At 39.2% G+C, this 27922-nt stretch overlaps 1 protein-coding gene across 1 annotated transcript in view; it reads left to right on the forward strand.

The window, feature by feature from the left end:
- The window catches only part of gmds (GDP-mannose 4,6-dehydratase), a 184412-nt gene that overhangs the window by 50330 nt on the left and 106160 nt on the right, over positions 1–27922 (forward strand). Inside the window, exon 7 of the mRNA XM_007570971.2 lies at positions 10818–10945. Within this exon, the coding sequence (XP_007571033.1) occupies positions 10818–10945 (128 nt within the window). The remainder of the gene's footprint in view (positions 1–10817; positions 10946–27922) is intronic.

Here is a 27922-nt window from a genome sequence, read left to right on the forward strand (position 1 = left end):
TAAGCAAACAAGTTTACATTTCATGGTTCCATGGAGTGTACTTGTCGCCACTGAACTGGAGATGGCAAACCCTATGTCAGCAGGACAAATCAAGCTACACTTTGATTAGCATTGTTATGATTCCTCAGTATTTTTAACAGTTTGGTCTGCTTTAGTCTGTCAAAACTCCAGAAATGGTAAATGGTCTGAATATGTGAAGAGCATTTCGTTTTGAACGTACCGCTAAAGCACTTTAGTTGTCTCATGGTCAAAGCTTAATGACTGAATGCAGTGTAAAGCTCTTTGAAGTACTCTGAACGCTGAAAGATAAAGTGCTGAAAGTAAGTATATTTACTTTTTCACAACTGCCTTCAATTAAAATGCCCCCTTTAAAAAACATAAATGAATGCAAATGAGTCTACAGTTAATAAAGAGCTTCCAGACCCTGCTTATTAATAAGCAGTGAATGCAAACAAAGCGCCTCAAAAAATTGTAGAACTCTTTCAAGAATCTACATTAACTTAGAATGCACTGCTAGTGCTTACTTAGCTGTACAGGTCATCAGACTTCGGCAGATGTGTTTTCACTAAACCTAAGCATTAACTAGAAAAGACTTTTAAAGTGGCATTATGTGTTTTTGACTTGACTTGTACATTATGGAAATGCAAATCACTTTTTCTACTGAACCAGCTAGGAACTAGTTGTTCTAAGTGGAACAAACTCTAAGTACTTGAGTACTTGAGTTCAGTGTAAAATCCATAAACATTGTGCTCCAGCAATCTAAGTCCATCTGTGTTACATCGGACAACTCCAGGGTCATCAGAGTAGTTCTGCAGATATCAGAACCCTGATCCAAAGTCTGAGGTGTAGAGACGCTACAGTCTCCTGTGATGTTCCTGTATCATTGACCACCTAGTCAGACCCAGACACACCCGCAGCAATTCAGGGGGCATGTTGGTTAAATAGTCAATAATCAAAGCAAATATGGAGACATCCACCAGTGTCTTCTGGGACTGCAGCTCAGTGGGTAGATTAATATATTCACACACACATTCACATGCTGATGAAAGTACTAAATTGAAGCCACAGCTAAATTGAAGCCATTCAAACAAAGACACAGAGACAAGAACTAAAACATATTGGGAGGGGATTCAAACCGGCGAACAATTTGAATCCTCCCACCACAGAGATTGCCACGCTGGTAATCTCTGTGAAGATTTCCAGCATGAGAGCAATTGTCATCACTCCCCTACTTTCAGCCACACCCTAAACATTTATTTTCAGACATTTGTTGCTCTACATTTACTTAACACTTTTGACAAAGGATTTACCAGTTTACCGCCACACCTCTACTGAGAATGAATTTGTTTTATTGTCTCAGTTGTGCGGTACCACCAGAAAGTATTTGTGCCCCATCAATTTTGCTATGTTTTCTGTTGTTAGAGAGCCATTTTAAGACTATTTTACGGGAAATCTTTTCAATTTATGATTTTCTTTTTTTTTAATCTCAAATGTTATGTTAAATTAGATTTTTTTTTTAAAACTAATATCACGGATATATATTGAAATCCTTTGTTTTGACTCTGAAATTTGAGTTCAGGGCATCAGACTCTCCCTGTTTTTGTCTTAAAATGTTTTATTGGAGTCTATTTGTGGTCAGATTAGTCAATTGATCATAAGTTTAAATCAAAAACACTTGTATATATCAGGTCTTACAATTAGCTGTATAAATCAATTCACAAACCAAGCAAGGAACTCAAATGAACTGTTTATTTTCTTCCAGCACACTTCTGTATAACACCATACATTTGGGGAAGGATAAAGACAAATTGCAGCACTGGGCGTCCTAAAAAGCATTGTGGCCTGTGGTGTGTTGGTCAGCAAGATCACCAAATGAGCAAGAACCCAATGATCACTTAGGTAAAGCTGTGGTGTTCTCTTGTGGAATGGTCAAACATTGCCAACAAACTCCATCAATCAGGCTTTAACGACAGCTTACTAGAAGCAACCTTAGAGAATGTCTAATGATGAGACACAACGTTCTTTGATCTGATGAAAACAAAACAGATTCTTTAGATTTGAATTGAAGAATCATATCTGGAGATAAAAAGCGACCAGTGTGAACTACAGTGGTGGCAGCACCATGCTGTGTGTGTGTGGTGTTTTTCTGTGGAATACATAGAGCTACCAATTAGAGATTCTTCAAAACCACCCAAAGTACCCTAAGCTCTGGCAAGGGTAATAATTACTCCTCAGTGATGACAATAACTTGATGTACACTGCCAAGATGGCAAAGAAGTGGCTTCAGGAGCAGTCTGTGACTGTTATTAGTATCCCTGCCAGTGCCCAAATTTAACTAACTGAACAGCTATAAAAATTGGAATCTGTTTATGCTAACCACTTACCCAAGAAGTAGCTACAGAAGGTTTCTCATGCAGTTAAATATCAAAGCATTGGGCCAATTATTAATAAAATATTAAACATTATTTGAATGGTAATGTAACAAAATGGGGAGAAAAGGTCGGGATTACTTTCTGATGGCACTGTATGCTTTATGTCTGTCATATGACTTTCACTTACCAAAGACATAGAAAAACTGTCATGGTCTTAGGATATCAGTTGATCTATTTTTCTCAGAAAGTCGTGCCCACTGAAGATTTTTTTAGCATCTTCCAAATTGAAATGGTCTAACTTTGTGTTGTTGTGGTTTCTCCTCTGAATTTCCTGATCAAAATGGGAAGTTCAGAAAAGATTTCTGTTTCTTTCAGCACTGCCGATGACTTAATCCCGGCAGGAATGTGCTTCTGGTTTCTCTTACCGTTCTTGTAAACATATGAGTACTGTACCAACAAACAGACAATTTCCATTGTTCTTGTGCAGAAAGTCTGAATTGTGCAGTCGTCAAGACAAAAAAATACAAATAAAAATAAGCCAGTGTAAATCCAGCGTGAAGCAAAGCAAACAGAAGTCTGCATCTGCCGGCTAGTTCACACCGCTGATCACGACTCTCCAGTTAGCTAAGCTGTTAGCCATAACAAACATTTCTCACTTTGTTCCTGATGAGAAGGATTAGCATTAGCAGCGGTGCAAAATGACCTCCACATAACTGTGAAATATGATCCAGTGGGTTCTTTGAAAGTTGGATCAGTAGTCAAATATATTTATTTTGTCATTTTCTTCACAACCCATCACCTGAATATAACCAGAAATTAATTTTTGCCATGGAAAAAAAAAAAAAAAAAAAGACTAACTTAATTTCTACTTATCAGCAGTTTGTTGGTCAGATGATATAGTGAATCAGCACATAGTGTTTTATATGTGCGCATAAAGTCAGTGAGCAGCTCCAGTTGGAGTCTTACCCCTGGTTTATTTAGGGAAGTACCATCTATCCTTTTTCCCAGAGAGTATTGTGGTTCACGCTTGGCAGTACAGAATAATATATTGTTATGTCAGGAGAGAAGAGTAGTCAGAATAACAGTGCCGAAGTCAAACATACATACAGCCGCTCAGTCTTCACATGCCTTGGCATCATCTTTCTGCTTTTGTTGAGTTTGAGCCCAAAAGGTCAGTTTGCATGATAGATTTGTAAGAGGATATGTTTTCCATTTATTTAGAAGGTTATTTTCAAAGGATTTTTCAGATGGGAATGACTCGGTTTGTGGATTTCAAGAGGATTTGTCGGTGTCCTTTAAGGTAGAACTCAACAAGTTGGCACCTTTTGTTTTGGTCTTTAGTTTCATTTGTTGTTGATGGGTAAAAAAACTGAAAGAGCACAGCCTAAACAACAGCTGATCTATGGCCAGGTGAGCAGGGTTCTAAGGCCTCAAAGTGAAGATGATGACAGAGTCCTCTACTCTCTTTACGGCTTGCACAGATTTTTGTCATGAGCCAGGGACGGATCTGAACAGAGCTTCAGACGGATCGTATTTTTTTCTTACCTTTTACTCATACCTGTTCCTTCCCTCCAATCAGTGTTTGTTGTGCACAATCACCAAGGCGACCAAGTATCTGGATGACAGAGCAGTTTAATTGCACAAGTCAAGAGCAACGCGTTGTATCTTTTAACCTTTGCCGAATCCTCAATAGCTCTAAAGGTGCACGATTGAACTTCAAAGTAAGTCGAGATTAACTTTTTAAACTGTTGCATTTGTGCGCCTACATTTTTCACTTAGGTTCCCCTGTACAAAATTTAGGTTCACCCAAATTTATCGGTTCCTTTACCACCATGATATTGCATAGTAAAAGTTAAGAATTTTATCATTTTCTTTGACAAAAAATGTCTGTTCTTAAAATGCCTCTAGCCTAACAATGCAAAGAAGTACCACATTCAGTCAGTGAAAACTGACTTATCTTAAAATTTTGCAGTGATGTCACCATGAGCTGCAAATTATTTATCTATTTTTGAAACAAAAATGTTGTCAGTTTAGTTTGATTTGTTTTGTGTTGATGTGACCAAATGTTTTTCCTGATGATCCAATTTAAAGATTCCATGACCAGTCATTTTCACTCCTATGACTGCTAATGATGGCATGCAAACAACAAACATTGTTTCGAAACAGATCTACAGCTTCACAAATCTACTATGTAGACTACTACTATGTGTCTATATACATCCTTTAATTCTGCATCTCTTATGTGTAAACGTGGCTCACTACCCAACTTTGTTGATCACAGTTTGCTTTGTTTTAGACTGCTTAATATATGCTCTTCATGTAGATATTTACTAAATGAAAGGCTTCATTTTTCTAACCACAAATGTCAATAATAAGGGAGGACATTTTATTATTTTCTGATAAAGGGAAGAAATGATGAGTACTCAGTCGTTTATTTTTTAAGTTCATGAAGACAGAAACATCAATTTGTCTTTTTCTTGTACTATTATGCTTCCAGATCACCTTGCATCAAATTTCTTTCTCCATGCCTCTTTCCTGTCAGTTGTGTCAGCCCTTAAATGAGGGCACATGTGTTTCAGGTGTGAATAGACACTATGTTGGCTGAGAAGAATTCATGACCTGTCTTGGATGTAGCACAAATGTTCTTTCTTTGCCGAAGCTGCAGATATCACTCAGAAAGTGAATGGCAGACATTGACAAGGCTTTGGTTAGGTTGAAGGTAGAGCCAAATCGCTCTATCTGGAAAAATATTCTTGCTCCAATATTACTTGGTCCTCCTGCTTGTTAGGTGTTTAGTTCAGAAACTCAGTGCAGACAAAGAAAACTTGGATGTTCACTAGACGAGCTTGCATTAATTTGAGTGCTAACAAATTGACCTAAAACCTAAAAGGGAGCGGAAATAGAAATTACAGGTTACATTTTTCCCTTTAATTCCACCATGTAGCCATTCACTCCCCACGGCCATTATTCAAAGACAAAGCAGGATTATGAGATTTGGAGTTTTGGCTGAATGCCAAAACAGGTGTGTAGATGCAGTGTTGAGGTAACTGAACGATCTCTATGGCAACACTATGAAAATGAAATTATGTCTCGTCTATTATTCACTTTGTATGTTCAAAATAAGACCAGTTCAGACAAGCTTGTAATAGAAGAGACTCAAATAAATGGAAAAGACTTGGATCAACTCTTTAGTGTTTTTTTTTTACCAAAATGTAAACAACCTGGAGGCTTTTTTTTTTTATCAAATAGCTACTCAATAAATTGTCCTAGAGGCTGAAACTAGGCACACAGAAGAAGTAGATGTTCTACCTGCGCAAATATTCCATTAAAGATCATCTTGATAGTTATTTTTAATGAATCAAGTATTGCGTTTGTGTAGCTTTACAGCTTATAGCCTTTCAGTTTTTCCAGGCTTAATGCACCACTCGGCCATGCCACAACCGCACAATATGTCTTCAGAATAAATGTTACGGAGGAAAGATTGGAATAAATCACATTGTGGTTTAGTCTCAGTAAATGTGCATAAATATACTGACAGACAGTAATATAAATGTGTGTGAGTCAGACATGTAAATGTCTGGGTGTGTTGGGGGCTGAGCCTTCACACAGTTTAAGGCTTTATAAGTCACCTTTTTTTTTTTTTTTTTTTTTTACCTGAATGTCTCGAACAACAGAATTTTTTTTTTGAGTAAATGAGGCCCCTTGAGCCAAAATCTCCTCAAAACCACAGTTCCTTCCCTATCCTCCCCCAGACCCATGCCCCCAGCTGACAGCTCCTGTCCCCATCCTGTCTGGACCCACATGGTCTGGCTTGGGAATAGGAGACATCTCCATACATTTCTCAACACCCTCCTCCTCCTTTTCCTCCCGTGCTCAAGCCCAGCTGTGCCAACGAATTCTGTTAGCTACGTTTTTCCTGTTGGCCAACGAACGAAACGGAATGGAGGGGGAAAAGTTAAATGAGAGTGGGAGAGAGAAAGTGAGTGTCAGTTTCTGGCAGGGGTTTTGCTGTCTGCTCAGTTTTCATGGCCCACGGTTTTATTAGACTTTCCGCCAGGCTGCGGGCAAGGTTAAACGGCCACCGCTGCCCCTTTTGGGCTCAGAACCTCCTGTCAGCTCCCCTCTCAGCTCCCCTCATCCCCTCCACCTCCTTCTGGCTGTCCTACGCTGCCGCTGCCAGTAAAGGAAACACATTAACACCAGAGTCTGTAACAGAGCAGGCTTTGTCCAGGGCCGAGCAGACCCGTCCATTAGCCCCAAGCTCGGATCCATGGCGCACCAATTAGAGAAGGCAGGGAGCAGAGCCACTCTAAACAGAGGTGTGAGCTTTACAAGGATACTACAGGTGTGCTCTGGGGGAAATAATGGACTTTATTTCTGATTGGTGTACTGTGCACCACCATGTACCTCTGACACCCTTTTAAGAGCCAAACAGGCTTTGCAGAGTTTTGACAACCTGTGTTTAACCTTCAAACTCAAGTTTCTCTTGGATCAAATCAAACCTCAGCTTTCCAATTCGCTGTAGTCGCCAAACTGGGCTCTAGTTACATTGCCTTGGCCCACAAGATCATAGTATGTACTATACAGAGGGCTGCCCCTAATGAGCTTTTGATTACATTTTTTCTTGACTCTAACAAAAAAAAAAAATAATAATAATAGGATTGGCTTGGGCTGTACTATACCAGTTAAAATGAACATTATCATAACTTTCATTCTGAATTAGGTTAGATTAAAGAAACTAAATGACACTTTTAAACAAATTGATTGTAATTTATGACATTAAAAATCCTGATCATTTTTAAATCTATCAACATTTTATTATAATTGTGTAAAGACAACAAGTAAATACTCATCAATGAATGCACTTTTGTACACTGCAACATTATGCAGTCCCTATATCCAGCAACAAAATACTTTATTGATTCCAGTCTGATGAAATCATGCTCTGCATAGCCTGCTTGATTTCCTCCAGATCAGGAGTGGAAACGTGCCTAATTTGCATTTTTTTTCTCTCCAAATTTCAAGCATTCTCTTAAAATCTGCATAATATTTGGATGGAAACGCGACTGAAATTATCATGGTCAAGATCCTTAACCCAAGATTCATTCAAGTTCTTTCATTTTATAAATCATTAAGAGTATTTGCTTTGCAGAAGTGTTTGAAGGATAACTGTGAGAAATGTAACCTTAAATTGTTCAGTTTGACAGAATGTTATATTTTTGATGTGATCAACAGCGAACTAGATATTTTTTGGTGATTAAAAAAAAAAAAAAAAAAAACACTTCCAAAATCAAACAAAAAAAATCTTCCAAAATCACTTCAAGCACTTATGTTTGAAATTACCTTTACCTTGAATGAAGGGAAGCTAGATCATTGCACTATGAACTAAAAATCGTCTTTGAACAATGCTGGCTTGGAATAACATTATCGGTTAATGCAAAGCTACTAAAGCTAGTCTCTTCAGTATTCAAACACTACTCCTAAGTGCATAAAGTATAAAGCAGCATTGCTAGGGAATGCCAACCTTGCTAAATGATGTTCTCGATATCAATATTATTTATTCTGAGCACATATGAACAATCTTTGAAGACTTCTTTTTTTAATAAAATGTTAAAATACTTTTCAGATCACTGCATTTTCTTTACTGATGAGTTAGCTCTATTTGAGTTCAGTTCCCAACTAATGCCACTTTGTTTCTGCTATAATGTCTTTTCATAGTCAGTTGAAGCTGAAACTGTGGATCTTGAAAGGCAGGCAGTTAAAAATCAAAGCAGTGCCGACTTTTAAACACTCTAACAGGTCAAAGACCAAATCTCCGGATCATACACCTCACATAATGTAACCTGACAGTGTCTCTTTATTACCTATTGTGTGTGTAGGTGTATGATGAATGTCCCACTCTCTATGATGAAATAAGAACCTGTCTAGCTGATATGGATGAGAGAAAAACTGACATCCACGTCCGTGTCAGCGGCAGATGAATAATTGTTGCTTAGCGTCTGACTACAGTTAGTGGGAGCGCTGGTATCTGCCAGAACAGATGAACTGCCAGGTTAGAAAAAGGCCCTAAGGCAGGATTACACAAAATCATGCAAAGACAGGAAAGGTCTGACATGGAAGGGGCTTTCCATTGACAATTTATCTACGCTCTGTGGACATGTGCTATTTCTGAATTCATGCCAAAAATATTGATTTTAAGATCAGGAATTTTTATTTTATTTATTTATTTTTTTTTATTAAGTTCATTCTGCGTCATTCCAATATGGCAACAAAGAAGCGTTGACACAGGGGACATGTGACCCACCACCAACACACAACAAGCTGTACTTTCTTAAACAAGCATGTCTACCCTTCCCCTGATCTGTTTCTACTCAGCCTGCCCTAGGGCTGTCGCTTTCCTATGAAATAATTACTACAAATTTAGTGCATTCGCATGATTGGGTACACAGGATTTTCCTGTGTCTAAATGGAGGCTCTGCTCCATGTCAGGGGAACAGTGATACAGTGTGGAGCCAGAACTGAGCTTTTACAGCCTGGATGGACTCGGGGCTTAAAGGCAGCATTCAGCTTGGATGTAGCAGCACTAACGGGGTCTCAGAGAGGTTAGCACAAGGTTGTGGGAGATTTATGTTGCATAAACTAAAAATAGCAAATACTTTGATGCAAACTTGCAGAGTTCCTTTGAAATCATCCTCTCACGTCTTCCAGTTTGGCCTTTTGAGCAGGCAGTGCAGATGAGTTCAACTCCTCAAACTTTATTTAGCGACTTCAACTCTGATTGTGACGTTATTCGACATGACAACCTAATATTTAGTGTTGATTTCCATCAATATAATGCTTTATTTGAGTTGGAGAGGCTTCACCATATATTCACAGTCCATCCACAGCACGAGTAGAACATGACACCAACCCAACAAAATACCCAAAGGCATGTCTAACCGTTCCAGCCGCACACGCTCTCATTAGAAGCTTGTTTGTCCTGCTGCAGATAAAATCGCCACGTGTGCCGGCTCCGATGAGGAGCACGGTGCCGGTGATCTGGCAGATGTCATTGTGGTGGTTTTTGTCTGGATGCTACATGGGCAACACCATGGTGGTCTGGATCGGTCACTTTTTTCCTTTTTTCCCCCCATGTGGAATGTCCCTGTTCCTTTTCTTTTTTTTTAATGTTTACAGACAGCTGGCCTGAAATTTGTGTTGGCATCAAGCCCAGATTTGACACCAAAACGGTGAATTAGAGAAGAAAATGAGAGGGAAGGATTCTAAAAAAGGTCTTGTGGCTGTAATGTGAGTGGGTAACGAATTGATTTGACTCAGAGTTACATTTTGAATTTTTTGCTTTGGCTAAAGAGGGTTGGAAAACTATCAGAGGTTTGGAAGTTTGTACGTGTCAGCGTGTGTGTGGTGTTGGAGAAATATGCAGAATATTAGTACGTGTCACTTGAATTTTTATCTCCAAAAATGAGGCCTTGAGTTCCCCTACAGTGCTGTGAAATATTTCCCTAATACAGATTAATTCTGCTTTTGTTTTACTGTCATGGCCGAATGTTTCTGAATATCCAATTAACTGTAATGTTCGATAAATACAGCATGAATAAACAAAACATGGAATTTTCAAAGAAATATTTCTAAAGTTAACAGGCCTGGTGTGAAAAAGTAGTTGACCCCAAACCTAATAAATATTTTTGGAAAACAACTACCCCATCCACAACTCACCCATGTCCCAAACCACCAAGTGTTTGCAGTAGCTGTCATTGATACTTTTGAAATGGCTGTCAATCAGAAATGGACAGCCTGGTGTGCATTGGATCATTGCCCCGCTGGATAACCCTTGTGCTTTTCAGCTAGTGGTCACAAACCAACAATCAGATATTCTTATTCTTCTATGAATTATTACAAGTTGTCCAGAGCTTAAAGCACCAAAGCAACTTCAGACCTCAATATTACCACCACTATGTGGAATGGGAGACTTTAGATATTCTTCTTGATTCATTTTGACCTCCGGGATGAGTAGATGATGCCCTTGGAGTAATTTTCTATGAAGGTTCACCATTGTTAGAACTTTCTCCATGGGTGGAATTGAAATGACTTTTTAGCACTTTTGAGCCCAACAGTTGTGAAGGATTTGGTTTTTCATCTGTTCTTGAAATGCATGAGACCCGAGCATGATGCGTTTTGATTTTTATTTTCAGTTCATGCAATAATTAGGCATGAGTTTAGCTAGATATTGAACTCAGTTTTACAAACAAATGTGCTACTCATAGATATTTAAGATTTGAAAAGATTGCTGTTACTGTCTGAGACAGGGCAGTTTGGATAAATAAGTAAATGACATGACAATTTCAAAACTGCATTTTGTACTTACTCTTGTTTTTCACTCATCAGTTCATGAATGTCAGAATGAATTGAACCCGTTTTATATCCTGAACTCTAATTTTTTTCCAGGCGCAAATTTTGTGACACGGAAGATCAGCCGTTCTGTGGCAAAGATTCACCTGGGCCAGCTGGAGAGCTTCAGCCTCGGGAACCTGGACTCCAAGAGGGACTGGGGCCATGCCAAGGACTATGTGGAGGTAAAACACACAAACACACAACTCAGAAATCCACACAACCGTCTGTGCACAGCTTCAAAGCTGAACAGCGTTCAGATGTGCACATAGTATTAACGGGGCATGTTTTCCCAGATCATTTAAGGCCATAATATGTGATCAGCGTGAAGCCTTCTATGATTCTCTGCCAAAAGAGATTTTGAGATAGAGAAGGAGAAAGAGAGGGCTGCATGCTGTGAGGCCACAGACTGTACTCTGGTTTCCCACAACTCACCCATGTCCCAGATCCCTTCAGGCCCACATCGCCATCCCCTGATGGCTGCAGAAGAAAGGGCGATATTAGGAGAACACTGCGTCCTGGGGACGATGACAGAAATACTGTTTGTGTTAAGGTAATGGTGCCAGCAGCAAGCAGAGAGAGGCGTGGGGAGATGAAACGAACAGTGGGGTCATGTCGTCCAGGAGCAGACAGCTGAGTGTTTTTGAAAGTGTGTGTTATCCCCCTTGCACGTGTGTGTGTGTGTGTGTGTGCGTGTGTGTGTGTGTGTGTGTGTGTGTGCGCGTGTGCGTGTGTGTGTTTGCGTGTGTGTGGGGGTGTGTGTGTGTGTGTGTGTGTATGGAAGCATGCATTTCCTGCATGTGTGTTGGAAGTGTGTGATAGGTCAAGGTCGTAACATGTGTGCACGGCTATTGAGATGAAAGCCTCAATGGGTTGCCATGTCTAACAGCAAACCTCTTGCAGTGAACTGTGTTGTTATTGGCAGGTGATGGCCGTGCATATGACGGTGGAGGGAGGGTGGGGTTTCTAAGACGTGAGTTAGGGTGAAAGGGTTATGGAGCGCTGCTTCAGCTAAACAGTGTGGGGTCAAATGTGTCAGATCTGGCTAGTACTATAATGCTATGGTTTGAAGGGTTTATTGGGAAGCTTCAGTCATTGCATTATTATGGAAAAAACAAGTCAGAAGACAAGAAGATTTAAACTGACAGAAATAGGAAGGCATATTTAAAATATGCATTGCTGGTGGGGGTGTAGCGGTATACATAATGACTCTTTGGCCTATACAAACTAAAAAAAGTGGCAAAATGGTATGTTCTTAAACTTCAAAGCTACATCTTCCAAAAGGAATTTATTAAAGTAAAACAGTTTTGCTAACAAAACAGGATTTGTCAGCAAGTAACTTTTAAACGCCTTCAGGGAACTGCCTTTTTGGCAGTTTTAAACAATATTCAGTAGACCAAACTGACCATAATATCAGTATGCAAGAACTGAAGAACAAAAATGGGCATACTTGGGTTATTTTATTGAATCATGCATGTATGTTTGAGACTGTTATGAAAAATGTTTAGTCTAGTTTGAACTGCAGATTTGACTAAAACCATAAATGTTCTTATTGTGCTAGGGAAACATTGGTTCTTGGATCCCATTGAGAACATTTTTTCATCTAGATATGTTCTTCTAGCTGGCATTTCATAGCTGCAGCCTTCTGTTGAGAGATTTGTGTGAGTACTTGCCTGTCCAGGACGCCCTGGGTTGAGATGCACCAGGTTTCCTGTGGGAACCGCGACATTCCAGCTCTGGTGGATCAGGCACCTCCTGTTTCGGAAAGTTTTTTTTTTTTTTCTTTTTATTTCCAGGAAGCCAAACAGAAGCTGGAGGTGCAGAGGGGGAACCGATGCAGAGGAAAGATTGTGCAAGTGTTGTACGTTATACGTTAATGAACTATCTCCCTAGTTGAAAGCCCAGCCCAACCAGCAGACCACCAGAGGTCACGTTTGTCACTAATGCCCCCCATGGTGCCCATCCAGAAACTGCCAGCTTTGTGTCACTATGGCAGAGCCAAACAACTGCCCATCAGTAAACAGAACCATCTGCCTCCGCTTTTGGGCTGACAACTGCTTTTCCTCGCTTTCTGTCTCCCTCTCGTCACCCCACCCAGGACAGGGAAATTGCTCCTAATTGGCTGTGGATGGATTGCGGGTGGCAGGAGGGGCGTGCTATGTGTCTGCTCTAACGACGTCTGAAGGCGTGCGGCTGGCTGGGCATCGTCTCAGCCGGGTATCGGGTATCCGACGCAGCCAGGCAGACAGACCTCGGGCTGCCCAGTCACTCTCAATGGAGCCCTTTATGGTTATTGTAATATGAAATAGATGTCAGGAGCTCAATGCTTTAGTATAAAATCGTCAAATAAAATAATTTAAATCCCCCTGATCTCATTTTCCGTAAGGGGGATTGGAATTTTTCTGCTTGACGACTACGTTTAAAGCCTAATTTTGTTCAACGGCTCTGTGATACAGGACAGATTCCTGATTCTGAGTCTGCCAAAGAGAAAAGAAAACCACAGGCATTACTCGCATAATGCTCTAAATGAGCACATATAGATGCAGTAGTAGGCCATACATGGATGGTACAGCTGTGCTGATACCCTAATTCTACAGATGTCTCGTTTTTGGCAGCTAAAAGACATTTTGTGCACATAGAAGAAAGTTTGGAGTAACTGGTACAGCTTTATGGTTTAGGCTTCTTTTTTTCTCACCAGGCCTCACTTTCTCATGTTTCTGAAACTTTTCTTTGCCACTTTGTTTCAGTGTTCCTACATAGTCTAGAAAAATCTGGAAAGGATGAAATTTGCTTTCATCACTTTCCAGCTCTAGATAGATGAGAACAAAAGAAAAAAGGACTATGAAAAGAGTTTAGTTTCCAGAATCTAAAAGGGAAACAAATCTGAATCTCTGGATTTGCATCTCTAGAGCACAGAAAAAATGTTTTCTTCCACTGATTTATTTTTAACTTGCATGTTTAACTTATATCCTTACTGGATTTTTTTTCTTACAGACTTTCAAACCTTCTAACCATCACTTGCATTTCAGTATCTGTTTTTTTCTCATGTGTATCATATACCAATATTTATTTATGCATCCTTTATTCTGTGACCACTGATTACACAAGTAAATTTGCCTTATTATATCCACATCTGCTAAGAAAACAAAAAACAAAACACCAGTAATTTAGCTCTTTTTTAATGGTTGCTGTAATAACTTGATCTTCCATCTGCAGTACTTAAGCTGCCATAAGTACTTGACCTTTGTGCATGTTTATTTTTAATGTAATTAATTCCATATGCATTTAATCCCTACACTATTATCTTCTAAAGATTCAATGATCGCTGTAAAAACGTGTTGCTCATTATACAAAACACAAAAGTATTTAGTTAAAGAGAATTTACTGGCATGTCTTTCACAACCAGATTTGTACCTTATGTGATAAAAAAAAGAAAAACTGAACACTTAACATTTATCAATAAAATAAATGCAAAGTTTTGACATATTTCTATCAAAGACCATTATCAAATTAAATTCAATTAAATTTAAGTTATGTGGCATTTGTTTGCAACGAAGGTCTAATCAAAGCATTGTGTATGACAAATTAGTTCAATTCATATCTTATTCAGTCTAATTATTTATTACATTTTCCCCCCAAGTCTCTTCCAGTACAATCCAGTATAGTAGGATTTAGTCTAAAATTAGCTGTTTAATGATTTAATTTGAACAATTAGAGGCACCTCTGTTGAAGATAATGCAAAACACCTTAAAAGTCCTTAGTTTTAGTAGCATAATCCCACTCTGAAATCCAACCCTTTATTTAAGTACATTGATTCAGCAAAGGAGGACAAAACATCCCAAGTGAATAACAGTCATAATACAGGATCAAGGACTATGGATGACTCAGAGAGACTGTGCTAAGAAGAATGGCCAAAGATCTGTCATTCAGTATGCTCTATCCTTGGGCAATATTACAGTGTAAAACTAAAGGCTATGCAGTTGATGTGTTTGGCATTAGCAAACAGAGTGATACAAGATTTAATATGAAAAATATGTGTTAATATGCAAGTAATTCTCTCACTAAATTGATGATCTTAAGTTAAAGGTTAGGTTTTTATTAATTGTTTGAGTAATATTGAGGTGATGGAATTAGTAGGTTTTTATTATCAGGAATGCATGGAAATGCATGGGTTGGAAATAACTGTGTAAACACAGTTATTTGTTTCCACAAATACAAGGAGGGTATTAAAGCAGACAGCATCACATAGCCGCTACCCTACTGTGCCCTTTTTTCTTTAAAAAAAAAAAAAAAAAACACTGACAAACTTCTCTGTCTTTTATATACTTGCCGTCACGGGTCTTTACAGCCGTGAACCAGGGAGCTGATAAATACCTTTCCTTGCTCAGTAAGGTTTTAATAAACACAGCTGGGGTGGTAAAACCTTACAATGAGAGCTAATAGGGCAGAGGAGAGCGGGTGTTAGGTTTCATCACCAAAACCTCCCTGTCGATGACGACAGCTTCGCGACCTCTGAACCCCTGCTAGCACAGAACACCCAAATCAACAGAAGTGTAGATCATTCAGCGAGGCAGGACTTGTGACTGAGGCTGCTGCCATGGTGATGTGACATCCAGAACAGACCGCATGAATAAACAACACCAGTGGTGTGTGGGCAAGGGTTGGTTCATGTGTGATTCTGTTTTAAAGTCATCGACTGCAGGTGAAATTCGATCCCCTAAACCTCGACCAGAAGCTTAGTTAACAGGAGTTTAATCGGCCTACTGGCTCAAAGTAATAAAACCCCACAGCCCCTAAAACTACTACAGGTATTTATATATAGAGCTATTTTTACCCATATGCTCTTTTAAAAGGGAGAACAGTTAAAATGATAAAAGACTTTATTGTTATTGCTAGAACTTCACCAAAAGAACCTTATGTGAGTTGAAGGTGTATAGATTCAACGTACAGAACTTTTAAGGTATTTTATTATTTGCCTACTGTATTCACATATTTATATATAAAGATTAAAAAATATATACATAAATTGGGAGACAGAACAAATTTCTGTTCTCTTCCTTATGCTAATCAAACATTTCCATTGAACGACAAGGTTTTAATTTTCTTATTTTTTTATGTCTTGAATAAGCCTGGAAAAATGTAGATTTTTGCTCTAGGCTTTGCTTCAGAAGGTGTGGACCTTTGACTATTGAGAAACGTTTGGCTGGTGACGTATGTAATCCACCTGCTTCATGAAGCGTACTGGAAATTGCAAGAGCTGTAAAACAAGGCCACAACATCTTTGGCATCATTCACATTTCCTTTACATTCTTCTGGCTCCAACTGTAATTGCTCAGTATTTGGAAGCATGGCCGAGACCAATTAGAGTGGCCGATTAGTTGACCACACTGTCAAATATTGAATAAACATTAACAACCTTACTCGTTTGGCTCGGCACTTCTCTCTTTGAAGTGGAGGATGGTTGTTTACAATGCAGGCAAATTCTGATACGCTTCGTAGCGTTGGAATTACAAACTGTAGCGATGGGGTAAAATTTAAAACTTCTACAAAGTCTGCACCTCCTGCAGGCATTCGTTTCTCAATACGTGAGGGTCTAAAACAAAAGCAAACTGCATCATTCAATTATTCAGTTACTGTACACATTACACTTACAACATGCCCTCCTCATACAAAGGGATTGCAGAATGTTAGGTCATGGATCTTTCCGTTATCTGTTCCTCTTTTGTTAGGCCAGCAAAAGGGAGTCAGTTTTACACAATCACTCTTTTTTATCTTCCTGCTGCATCCTCTGCATTGTGAACATTTTTAACTTCTCCGTGCATGTTTCTGTCCCTCTGGTATGATGCCACGGAAAACACTCGACCAATGTTCAGTGATTTAAGATGTGGACTCCGATGGGGCGAGAGAGCCTCCCCCAAGATCTATTTTAAGTCACTCAATTCATCATTCCTATCATCATGTCTCCTCCAGTGCCTCCCTGAAAGCCTTTCTGAGTCCAAGTTGCATCTGCCAGTATGTGTTTGCCACTCTTTTATAGTAATTGGAAAATGTAAATTGAAATTCAAGGGTTTGTAGAGCATCTACGGAGTTTCAAGTTGGTAAACAACTTGAAGAAAATTTAATGCAGTTTTTTATAATTAGTGCAATTAGAGCAGATAGTTTTAAGCCCTCTAAAAGAATTAGCTAAACTGTTGCTGCCCGATTTAAACTTTGCTGCAGCTGGTGATCTCTTTCAGGCAGACTGGCCTGAATTGTCCCCTGCTGGGTTGAGGATGAAAGCAGATGCTCTGCTGCTTCTCCTCTAGCTTGTTTCTCCTCGGCTTTCTCTTCAATGTTTTATGTAACAAGAATCCTCAGCCTTCTTGTGGAGCCCACAGGGCAGTTTGCAGCCTGGAGTCATGCAGAAAGGAGTCACACAGACGGACTGAGTGCCGTTTTGATATCTTTTTTAAAAACGGATACAGTCGTGACTGTGCTGTTTGGAGTATGCAGCAGCCCTGCCATCTGTTCAGGGCTGAAATGTTGAATTTCAACAGGTTGCTAGATGACGGGTTTGTGGCTGGAGTGACGTCCATCACACATGCAAAGGAAAAAAAAAACTCCCGCCTGGAAAGACGGAGTCGAGCAGCAGGAGAGAAGGTTAGGGAGGAGCAAATAATGGATGGTTTGAAATCTCCAGAGGGGGTTGCTGGCGGGGAGGTTAGGGACCCTGCTGAGCATTTAACAGGCCAAGACAGGAGGGCAGGAGTCAGCTGGTGGAGGCGAGAGAGTGCGAGAAAAATAAAAATAAAATTTAATTTAAATCTTTTCTCCATTTTTGATAGTTTTCTGACTGTCTTTTCAAGTATCAGTAACTCCTTAATGTGTCCATTTCTTTTTGCCAAAGAACATGTTTTTAAAGAACAGAGGCAAAAAAAAAGTTTGATTATCAACGGGTTAATTATTGTAGTCATGCAAAGTTGCTCTCTTGCTGCACATGTATTGGAAACTGAAGTGCATGGTGAAAATAAAGGCCCCCACATACTTCACCCAAAGTGCTGAAATCGGTTCTCTTTGACAGACGCGTGATGGAAATTGTGTCATTTTGTTCCCAGAAATGCATCTGCCTTCCGAAGCCGACACCAAGCCGTGGTCAAACTATTTCAGCAGAGCTCTATGCAAAGTGTTTTCTGATTGGACAGAAGTTTGTTGTTGTGCTTTATATGGAAACGCACTCAGACAGAAATGTTTATATCTCTCTTTAAGTATTCAACTTCAGCTATATCGTTTTTTGTATCTGTGAGAGACATAAAAACTTTTTGAGGAACTTTTATCTGACGCAGTGAGGAAATATGGACATTTGTACCGGCGTTCTCTAAGTAACTACTATAAGTCCTGAATGGAAATTCTAATGTTGTTGTCCATGGAGGAGGCTGTCTGTAGAAAAGTGTGGCACTACATCTATTTCATGAAAACAAATCACAGGATTCAGAGAAGGAGGGGAAATCCATTCACAAATTAAATTCAAACCAAGGTGACAGTTGGTGACAAAGTGACTTTTATATGAAAAGAAAGTCACACATTACTGAACTGACTGTAAATGGTGACCCTGAACATGGGCCTGAGTGCAACTATGAACAGTTCTGATAGAGGAAAAGGCAAGAGCTTCATTGCTGTAGATTCAAATAGAGCATCTGAAGAAAAAATGAAAGAAATTAGCCAGTGTTTAAGTATACGAGATTACTTTAGAATCATTATTCAATAGTGCACGCACCTTTAAGGCATCAAAGGAGGCGCTTTTATGAATCTGTAGGAGTTACATGGGTAAACAGCAGACAGCTGCTTTGGTCAGCTTTAAAAACAAAACAAAAAAAAAAGAAAGAAAAAAAACAGATGGCTAACCCACTGCAATCAACTGTAAAGCTTTGAATCCGGCATGTCAGAGTTTACTACAGCTGTCGATAAGAAGCACTATAAATATGTTTTAATTATTCAGCAGTAAAAGCCTCTATGGGCAGAAAGAATATATGTGACTTGTGATGATTTTTTATTTATTTATTTATATTTTAATGCAAACAAGTTTCAAAACTTGCCTCGAAAAAAATGCAGTCTGATGTGATATTTTAGGGAGTATGGCTGTGATGCAGGGAGTGAGAGAGGCCCTTGCCGCAATAGAAGACAGGGCTAATGGAGTTGAGGGATGTTTGTAGGGTTGGGGGCATTAGGGTCATCTCATTTTAATTGTCTGAGGAGTCTGGCAGACTCTTTGCGACTGGAATGTTTGTGACCTCCTCTTTTGCGCCTTCACACTCCCTCGCTCTCTGCGTCTCTCTCAGTGTCAGACGGTCGAGCGGTTCGTGGGAAGATTCTTAGTCCAGATTGTCGAAATGAAGCCAAATATCACAAGAGCTCAGTGACATTATCAGCTCTTTTCTCTCTCTCGCAGCTCTCTGTCTGTTTTCTTGTCTTGATTACATTTTTGTCTGACTGGCTGACCTTTGTGACTCTGCTTTTCGTGTCTGCGCGTTCACATACAGCGGGAACTGTAAATGTTTTATGCATGTGTACACTTCTGTGGGAGCATCTGTCCTCCTGCTCCTTGTCTATAAATAAAACAAGCTTGTTCACGGCCCTCGCATGTCACGTTCTGGCACTTTGTCTGGAATTTCTGCATCACACTGCAGTAAATTTGTTAGGCTTTAAAAGGGATTCTTGTTTTAGCGATCATTGCACCCATGTGGCATATATTTCATCCTCACTACCAATTATAATTCTATTCATGAGGTGGCGCCAAAAACACTGCAGATAAATACTATAGCAAGTAGGATGACAAGTAGAAGGAAACTAAGAGATAGAAATTATATTTCAAGGTTATGTTTTTCAGTGGCAATCAGGCTTTAAATGAATTTCAGGTTTCTATTTGTTTTTTCATGTTTTGAGATCAAGAAATAAAAGTTGCTTTGAATTCCTAGACAAATTTCTCTACTTTTTTGTTAGGCAGGTAACAACTTGGCATATTATTATCAGAATAGAGTGAGAAACAGTTGACAGGTGAGGTTGTGGTGCAGCTTTTTATGACATATAAACATAATGAATAGAAACTATTTAGATCATTTAGGTCAAAGGTGTAAGATACTCACTAAACCAATTCTTCCAGTTTTGTGCCCAGACATAACTGAGAGAACAAAAAGACGCACGTCATATTTCGCAATCACCACATTTGCCACAGTAACCCAAGACCTTATGATGAATAGGTTCCATAAAAAATAAAAAATAAAAAAAAAAATGTCTGGATTTGTCATAACTGGATGCTACAAAGCTGCTTGTTTCTGGATTTTAATTCAGCCATAAGTGCCTGAGCAATGTTGCAAATGGAGCAATTGCTCCCAAATTTTGATTGTAGGGCTTCAGCTGTGTTTGCTTTTTTCTTTTGGGCAAATTTGAATAAATAAAAAAATATATATCACCACCTGGAGTCTGACAGATCTACAAATTCTTTCTGAATTCTTAGCTTTTTTTTTTTGAAGAAGAAGAAGAAGCAAACTATAACCCATGAACTATTTTATAATTAGACATAACTGTTCAAACTTTAAATAGGTAATAAATTACAAGATAAACTATGAATAGACAGCTGAACCAGTCTACTCTTGGTTCAACATTTGCAAATTTTCTTCATAGAGTGTATCTAAAAATATTTTTTAAGCTGAAATAGCTAAGCAAGATGCTATGTAACATTTCCAAAGCAGCCAATCCATCACCTTCACCCTAATTACCAAGACAGTTTCTACTCTGCGAATTAAAGCATATTAGGCTCCGTTTAGTATTTGATCTTCTGAAATAGGCAGTCTTAAGTGTTTAAGTATTTATAAATTTTAGTTCTTCGTATGTGGCTTGTGGTTACTCATACTCATGAACACCACGGGTCCACACTGTATATCCAATAACTGGTAAGAATGAAATGTATCAATTTGGAATCTAACATTAGATACTGTGCACCAAAATAAAGCATTTAATCCTTCTCTTTCAATAGAATAAAAGCACATTAGACTGACGTTCAACTGAAATTATAGTACTGAAGGTGGTTTTAATCTGATTCAGATTACTACCACCTGTGGCGACCTCAGACTTGAAAGGCAAACCTTTTCTTTTAAAATCTGCTTACATTTTATTGCTTTTCTTTTTAATAAAAACTGTTATAAGTCACTACTTTCACCAAAAGAATCAGTGAATTTGATGGTTTTTTGGCTTTATCGGTTAAAATTGAAATGCTTTTTGACATGAGCACATTGAAGTGGAAGTAAACGTATAAAACAAAAAGTTTCTAAATATTTTCTTTTTTGGCGTATGGTGGGGGGTACAGCCGTAGGAGCTGAACTCACACCCAACCCCGCAGAGAACTGTCTGTGGTCTATTGAGCGTGGCAGAGACAGCGTCCCCAGTAGTCCGCTTCAAGCGCCGCCAGTGGCTTAAAGGGAATGGAAACATTTGTTGGGTCACAGCACTGAAAGCCTGTCTTCCTTACTTTAACAAAGCCAAATTGCTTCCTTATGTTGTCTGTTTTTTATTATACTTTTAGTGAATCTACACTCGCACAGACGTATAATGTTAAATCTGGTGGTCAATGCAAAAACTCCTTAAAAAAAAAAAAAAAACCCGTGCAGATGCTTGATCCTCATTCTCGAGCATACATGAAAGCAGGTTGGTAAATGTACACTAAATAATACATCCGCCTTAATCTGTTTAAACACAGATAGAAAAGTAAAAATAAAAAAAAATGTGTGTGAACCGTCAAAATCTCTGCCAGTTTCACACAAAGCAACACGTGGGTGTCCAGTTACGTTAATGTCCAGTGACCTTAGAGACCAGTTCATAATTGGTGCAGAAATGCTTTGCAGAGGTGTTGGTCTGACGGATGAAGAGAGAACTGATGCTGCATTCAGAGCTGCACCACAATGAGGCATTCAGTCACTGCTGCTCAAATTCAACTTCATCCTTATTAAAACAGCTTCCATCTTAAAGCTGCATATTTGCTTTTAGAAGGTGGAACTTTCTAAGGGAGTGCTTGCAATCTCCGTTTTAATCAAGAAACCCCATGCAGTGTGAGAGTCTGTGTGTTTGTGTGTAAGCTAAGTGGAGACCCCTGCAGCAATAATGGTGGTTTGTTTTTATTTGAAAATTACCCCACAGTTACAGGTTTTCGCACCCTGCATGACCTCCGTTGACCTGATTGTCACCTCTCTGCGACTCTTTTACCCGAACTAGCGCTGAACTACCTCCATCTTTCTTTTTTCTTTTTCCGAATGTCCTCATTGTTCCTTCATTTACTTCTTTTGTCAACCTCACCCATCCTTAGTCAGCATCCTGCATGTTTCCACCGAGTCACACTTGCGACTTGTGCACACATCCTTAATCAAGCTGAATGGTTCCACATCTGTCTTGACATTTGCTATAAAAAGAGTCTTGCACTAAACACAGCAGGCCTCTTATTATATCATTACAGAGCCACAAGAGGCAGACAGCTAGCTGACTTCTGCTTCTCTGACTTTGGCTTTCTGTGGAACAAAGGGATAACTATAAAAGTGGCTGGAGACGGAAAGAAGAGGAAAAAAAGATGTGGGTGGTGCCTCAGATTAAGAGGTGGGAGCATATGTTTGGGAGGGGGGAATCCCTACCACTTCTCTGTGCTGCAAGGGCTTCATGGCTCCAGGGGCCTGACCAACTCAAGAGTTTGTTTATGCCTGTGGGCCAGAAGGGAGAGACGGTGGCCATGTTCAGCAGCTACATGAAAGGCCCCGAGTGCTCTAATGAGATGTAATTACCACGGGGATGTGCTGCGAGATTAGGCAACGAGGAGGAAAACAGAATGAGCAAGCACACTTCACCTCAGCCTGTGTTTATTCCCTGTCTTCACAAATCTTCCAGTAATTTACAAGCCAGTAGCTCACCTCTTTGCTCTCCAAACCAGTGTGACCACAAAGTATAGATCTGGTGGAGACTGTCATGGTTTGTCGTGCTTGTTTTATTAGTCGAGCGTTTATGTCACAGTCGGCTATGGCATGCGGCAAAGTGGACAACCTGGAAACGGCACGTTAATGGGAATATTTAAATGCATATGGACATAAATTAGGACTACATTAGTGAGTGTAGACTGTGCAAAAGAAAATGCAGCACTTTAATTTTTACATTTTTGCTACCATTTTTATGCCAGAAAATAAAATAAAAACATATTCACTTCTCCAAACATTTTACCCTAAAACATAAGCCTTTGAATTTATGTTTGATGTATTTTTTAATATTTACTTAAAAAACAAAAAAGGAAAATTGAATTAAATATTGAAAACTATGTAATTATGTATGAAAGTAAACTTGCTAGCAATATTACTGCACACACATAACCTGTTTCGTCAATGGAACTGTGCTAAATCTTCATGGTATGTATTTATCTAGATGTTTTGGGGGTTTTGGGAAATTTAAAAAAATGCTTGTAGTTACTATTTACTTAAGGGACAAAGACGAGATAAAGCATGATTTGTCTGATCATTTTCTTCTAGTTGTTTACAGAAAATGTATTATAGATTAACTATGCAATTTAATATTGAAAAATAAATATATGGAATTGCTATTTATTTATTTATTACTACAAAGTTAGTTGTGTTAAATGTAGATATAAAATGTCCATTTATTGGCAATATAAGAAGATGAATAAAGTTTATCTTGAGTCTGGTGACTAAATAAAAATATGCAAAGAACCTCAAACAACCCCCAAGGGCCAGATTTGATTTTTATAGTGTCTGTATTTTAATTTATGTGATTGTCCCACTACCTGACAAAATCTAAGAAAGTAATAAATGAAACTAGAAAAAAATGTAAACTAGTTTGTGTTTATTTGGGAGATGCAGCCTCTTTATGTGGCTGCCTCAGGGATGTAGGATGTTGCCTGTCATGTCATAAAGGCCTGCGTTCGCAGACCATGATGAGCTCCTTAATGGTCTGGAACTGGAAATATGGCTGTTTGTATTTACAGGCCATTTAGAGCTTTCCACTGGCATTCACACTCTGTAACCAGAGAAAACACAGGTTGCCGCGCAACAAACGCCACCCCACGTGCCCTGTACACCTCAGCTATTGAGAGCTCTCTGTATGCGTCGCCGGATTTGCGAGCTTGTGAACGCCAGCTGCCTCAAAATAGCTCGCACCCCCAATTACCGCTGCAAACACAGGTGTGGAAAGCCAGGCTGCCCTCCACCCAAAGCCCACAGCCTGCATGCAGCACACAACACCCTGTGTGTTCCAGTTTGAGAGCACTGAAACACACACACACACACACACACACACCAACAGGAGATTTGCATGTGTGTTCGAGTGTTGGGGAGAGAAAGAGTTTGTGTTTGTATATGAGCGAGTCCAGACCACACCCTTTGAAGTCGGCTGCGCAGTGTGTTGGGGTTTGGCAGCGGACATGCAGCCCCTCCGTTGGCCGGCTGGAAACCGTATACCCCACATCAATCAGGTCTGCCACACATAAATTATTCATAATCCATGCACACACACTCTAAAACACAGACTTCCTTATCCTTAGAATGTAGTTTTTGTTTCTTATAACTTCAGTTTGGAGAGAAGGGAGTTAAGTGATTGGTGGTGCTGTTGGGGGTCTGCCTTTGGTCAGCATGAGAAGCTAAACAGGAGTTTTGGAGATAGAAAAAGAGAAAATTTAAGACGCCTGCTGTCTGATTTAGTTGAAAATGATACTTTGATGAGCAATGTTTTATCCTACAATGCCTATAAAAGACTTAGTAGTTTTACCCTAACAATTATACACCTCTAAATCCATGAAAAAATAAAAATAAAGAGGGTTAGGTACTTTTCACACTGATTTAAACACTCATGAAATAGTTTGTTTTTAGACTGTTTTCCTGGCCATTTTGCTTCCCAGGAGAAACACCATCTCTGCTTTATTCTGTTTATCAGCAGCACGAGAGAATCCATGTGGAGGCTTTTTCTGTACAGAAAAGTGAGCATCCAGCAGTCCATAGTGCGGATATCTCACCCAGTGTAGAAAGATTCACACCGATCACTGTAAACAGAATGTGAAGATTCTGAAATATGAACTTATCCTGGAATTTGCTTTAGAGTTATAATAAACACCCTGTCAGCTGCAACTTACTCTTCTTCCTCTTCTCCTATCTTATTTCTAAATAGGATTATATCTCTTTAGCAGTCTAAGAAATAAATTTGAGACTGCAGCATAAGACTTCCTTGCTTAACCCCAACACATATGTGCACAATTTGGAGGTGTGTGTGCTTCTCTCCAGCATAATTCATGACAAGCCCAGCTCATACTAATCTCTATGTGTCATATCCATAATTGTGTTTTCATCATTTTTGTTATGGACAGCTGGGTTGTCTATTTATTTATTTAATTGTTTATTTCTGAGCTTGGTTTGGTTTTTGAGCTGCTTGCTTTGCTGCAACGATAGCTAGAAATATTTAGTGGAATGTCTCTACTAGATCTGGAGATCTTAAAAGTAAAATATCTTCCATCACCACCCTTTTCTATTTGTTTCTTGTGCTGTTTTATTTATTAATTTTTTTACCTGTATTATCTAACAAACACTGGAGGGCTGCAGATAACGGGACATCTCTGTATATACTGATACAGAGCTGGATTCTATTTTGAAATTAAGTAATGTTTGACGGTTGTTTACAACTAAGTGAAGGAAATGCATATCTCCATTTTTAAGCTTTTATTCCCAAAGCACAAAGAATACTATTTAGCATTGCTTTATGTTATATGATTACAAATATTTTCGATCTTGGCTGCATGTCCACAGAATCTTCTTTCCATCCCGTCTTATTGTTGTCCTCGATTGCCAGAAAGATGCTGAAATAGATCTCATCCAAATCTCTTTGAACTCCTGTCGAGCTATAAAAACATCTTAACGAAGTGAAATCGAAGCACCAGGGCTTTGTTGGAAAGAAGCAGACTAGACCTCTGAGAAAAATAATGACTAAAATTTGAATTGACAATCACCTCCTGAGTCGTTCCATCTTCAGACACATATAGAGACCATATGAAGTCCAGACTCTAGACACGTAACATCTGTTTAGCTGAACTAGACCAAACTGTGCCTAATGTATTTCCAAAGCTTGTTTATATTCATATGAAGTCAGTGTTGAATTATTGATTAGGGGAAAAGTGTGAGGTTGGCACGTTGGGCTGTTTGTCACAGAGGAAGGGTGTTTCCTGCTCAGGCACCAGCAGTTGCCCGTTCTGCTGCCTTGTCCGTCTGCGTCTTCTCTTTCTCACTTTCTCCATGTCTTTTTCACTTTGAGGCTCAAAGTGGTGAAGCCAAATGGAAAGTGACCCTTGGCAGCCAGAAGTGCATTAAACACAGTGGGTCACTGTCGGAGGAACATGCTGGCAGCTTTTAGCAAAAAAGGAACTGGTGACTTATTCAGACTTCATTATGAATTTATTTTTTACCAAGGAGTTCAGGAACTCGCTGCAAAGTCATGCTCATGTATGCTGAGAGTCTTGGCGAGAAGCAAATGTTGGGGCATTTTAAGGCCAGAAAATAAATGGAATTTGACAAATAAACTTGGGTGCCAGTTTTAAAAATACACCCTGGGAACAAAGGGTATTGTTGATGCAGAGATTTGACTTCTACTGGAATGATTTTACTCTGTTACAGTAGCTGTGGGGCCTCACTTTGGGGTGGGGAATGATTTTGTGTGTCTCTGTGTGTGTGTGGGCCAGGACAGGATATGAGGAAACCTCTGAGCAGCTCTGTGGATAGTTGTTCCCATTAACTTGGAACGTTTAGTTTAAACAGACACCAAGCCGAGTTCAGGTCCAGTTCGCCTCCTGAATGCACATGTGCGTACATTTGTTTATAAAAGTTATGGACATTTTATCTTGCATTTGACCAAAACCTGATTAAAGGAGGATTATTAGTTGTGTGTGTACATAATTGCATTGAATGAGCTTGCTGTGAGACCACCTGTGGTTTCAAGCACAACCAGATCCCACTGAATCCCCCACTCAGCTCTTTCCTTGGGGCAAGGCATGGCGGTGGCTTACTCCAGCACACACACACACACCCGAGGAGCCAAAAAGGCATCAGTGACCTTCCAAATATCAACAATCACTCTGGTGTTAGGGTGTATTGCTTGGTCAGACATAAAAATAAGGTTGTTAATTTACTTGAAAAGTAGAAACAGTAAAGCTTGTCCTATCTTCATTTTGCTTGGATTGACTGAGACATCAGTCAATCCAAACAGATCTAAACAGTCTGAGTACAGATAAGAATCCAATTTGAGTTTGATGTTGCCTGATATTCTCTCTGTGCTCATTCCCGGTTTCCCTTACCATAAAAAAAAACAAAAAAAAAACAAAGGCACTGTTTCACAATTCTGGTTTCACGGACAGTCAAGATGTCTCTGTTTGTTAGTATGTCAATAATAGTGTGACACAATTTAGATATTTCCAGGCTATATTACCCGTCTCACAACAGAAGGCCTCATCCATATTTCTGCCATTTTTGAGGCATGCCCTGCAGTTTTGGCCAGTCATTTGCATAACAGTCCACAAGTTTTTGCAATCATGTACTGATTAAATATGAACACTTATAAGGCCAAAATTTGTATTTGTGTTAGACATTAATTTAATTTATTTTGTTTATTTATTCTGCTGCTTGATATATTTTATCTGCAGTTCAGTTTGCTGTTTAAAATAAGAACTTTGGCGCTTCATCTGCTTCAAAGTTTGAACTGTATTGGTGTGTGAAGGAACATAAGGACTGAAGGAGATGGATGCAGACTATCCTCTGTGGCGCCCCCTATGGGGAACCGATTTAGGAAGGAGCTGCTGAAATCATACTTCTGAATACATGTTCTAGGCTGCTGCATGGGTTTCTAAAAATACTTAATTTTTCCTCTGAACTTTGAAATTTGTTTATCAGGAAAATATTACTTGAGGAATTAAAAAGAGCTAAATTGTGCAAGTTGTCAATCATCATCATTGCTATTAATATTTATTGTATTAATATTTGTATTAGTTTATGTGTTTATTATATCTGTCTGCATAGAGTTGAAAAACTAAAGACTCAAAAAAGTAGTTGCCATATTTTCAGAACTATAAGTCACACTTTTTTACATAGTTTGGCTTGTTCCGCGAGTTATAA

Source organism: Poecilia formosa, unplaced genomic scaffold (assembly GCF_000485575.1).
Source record: "Poecilia formosa unplaced genomic scaffold, Poecilia_formosa-5.1.2 Scaffold271, whole genome shotgun sequence".
In the NCBI taxonomy this organism is placed as follows: domain Eukaryota; kingdom Metazoa; phylum Chordata; class Actinopteri; order Cyprinodontiformes; family Poeciliidae; genus Poecilia; species Poecilia formosa.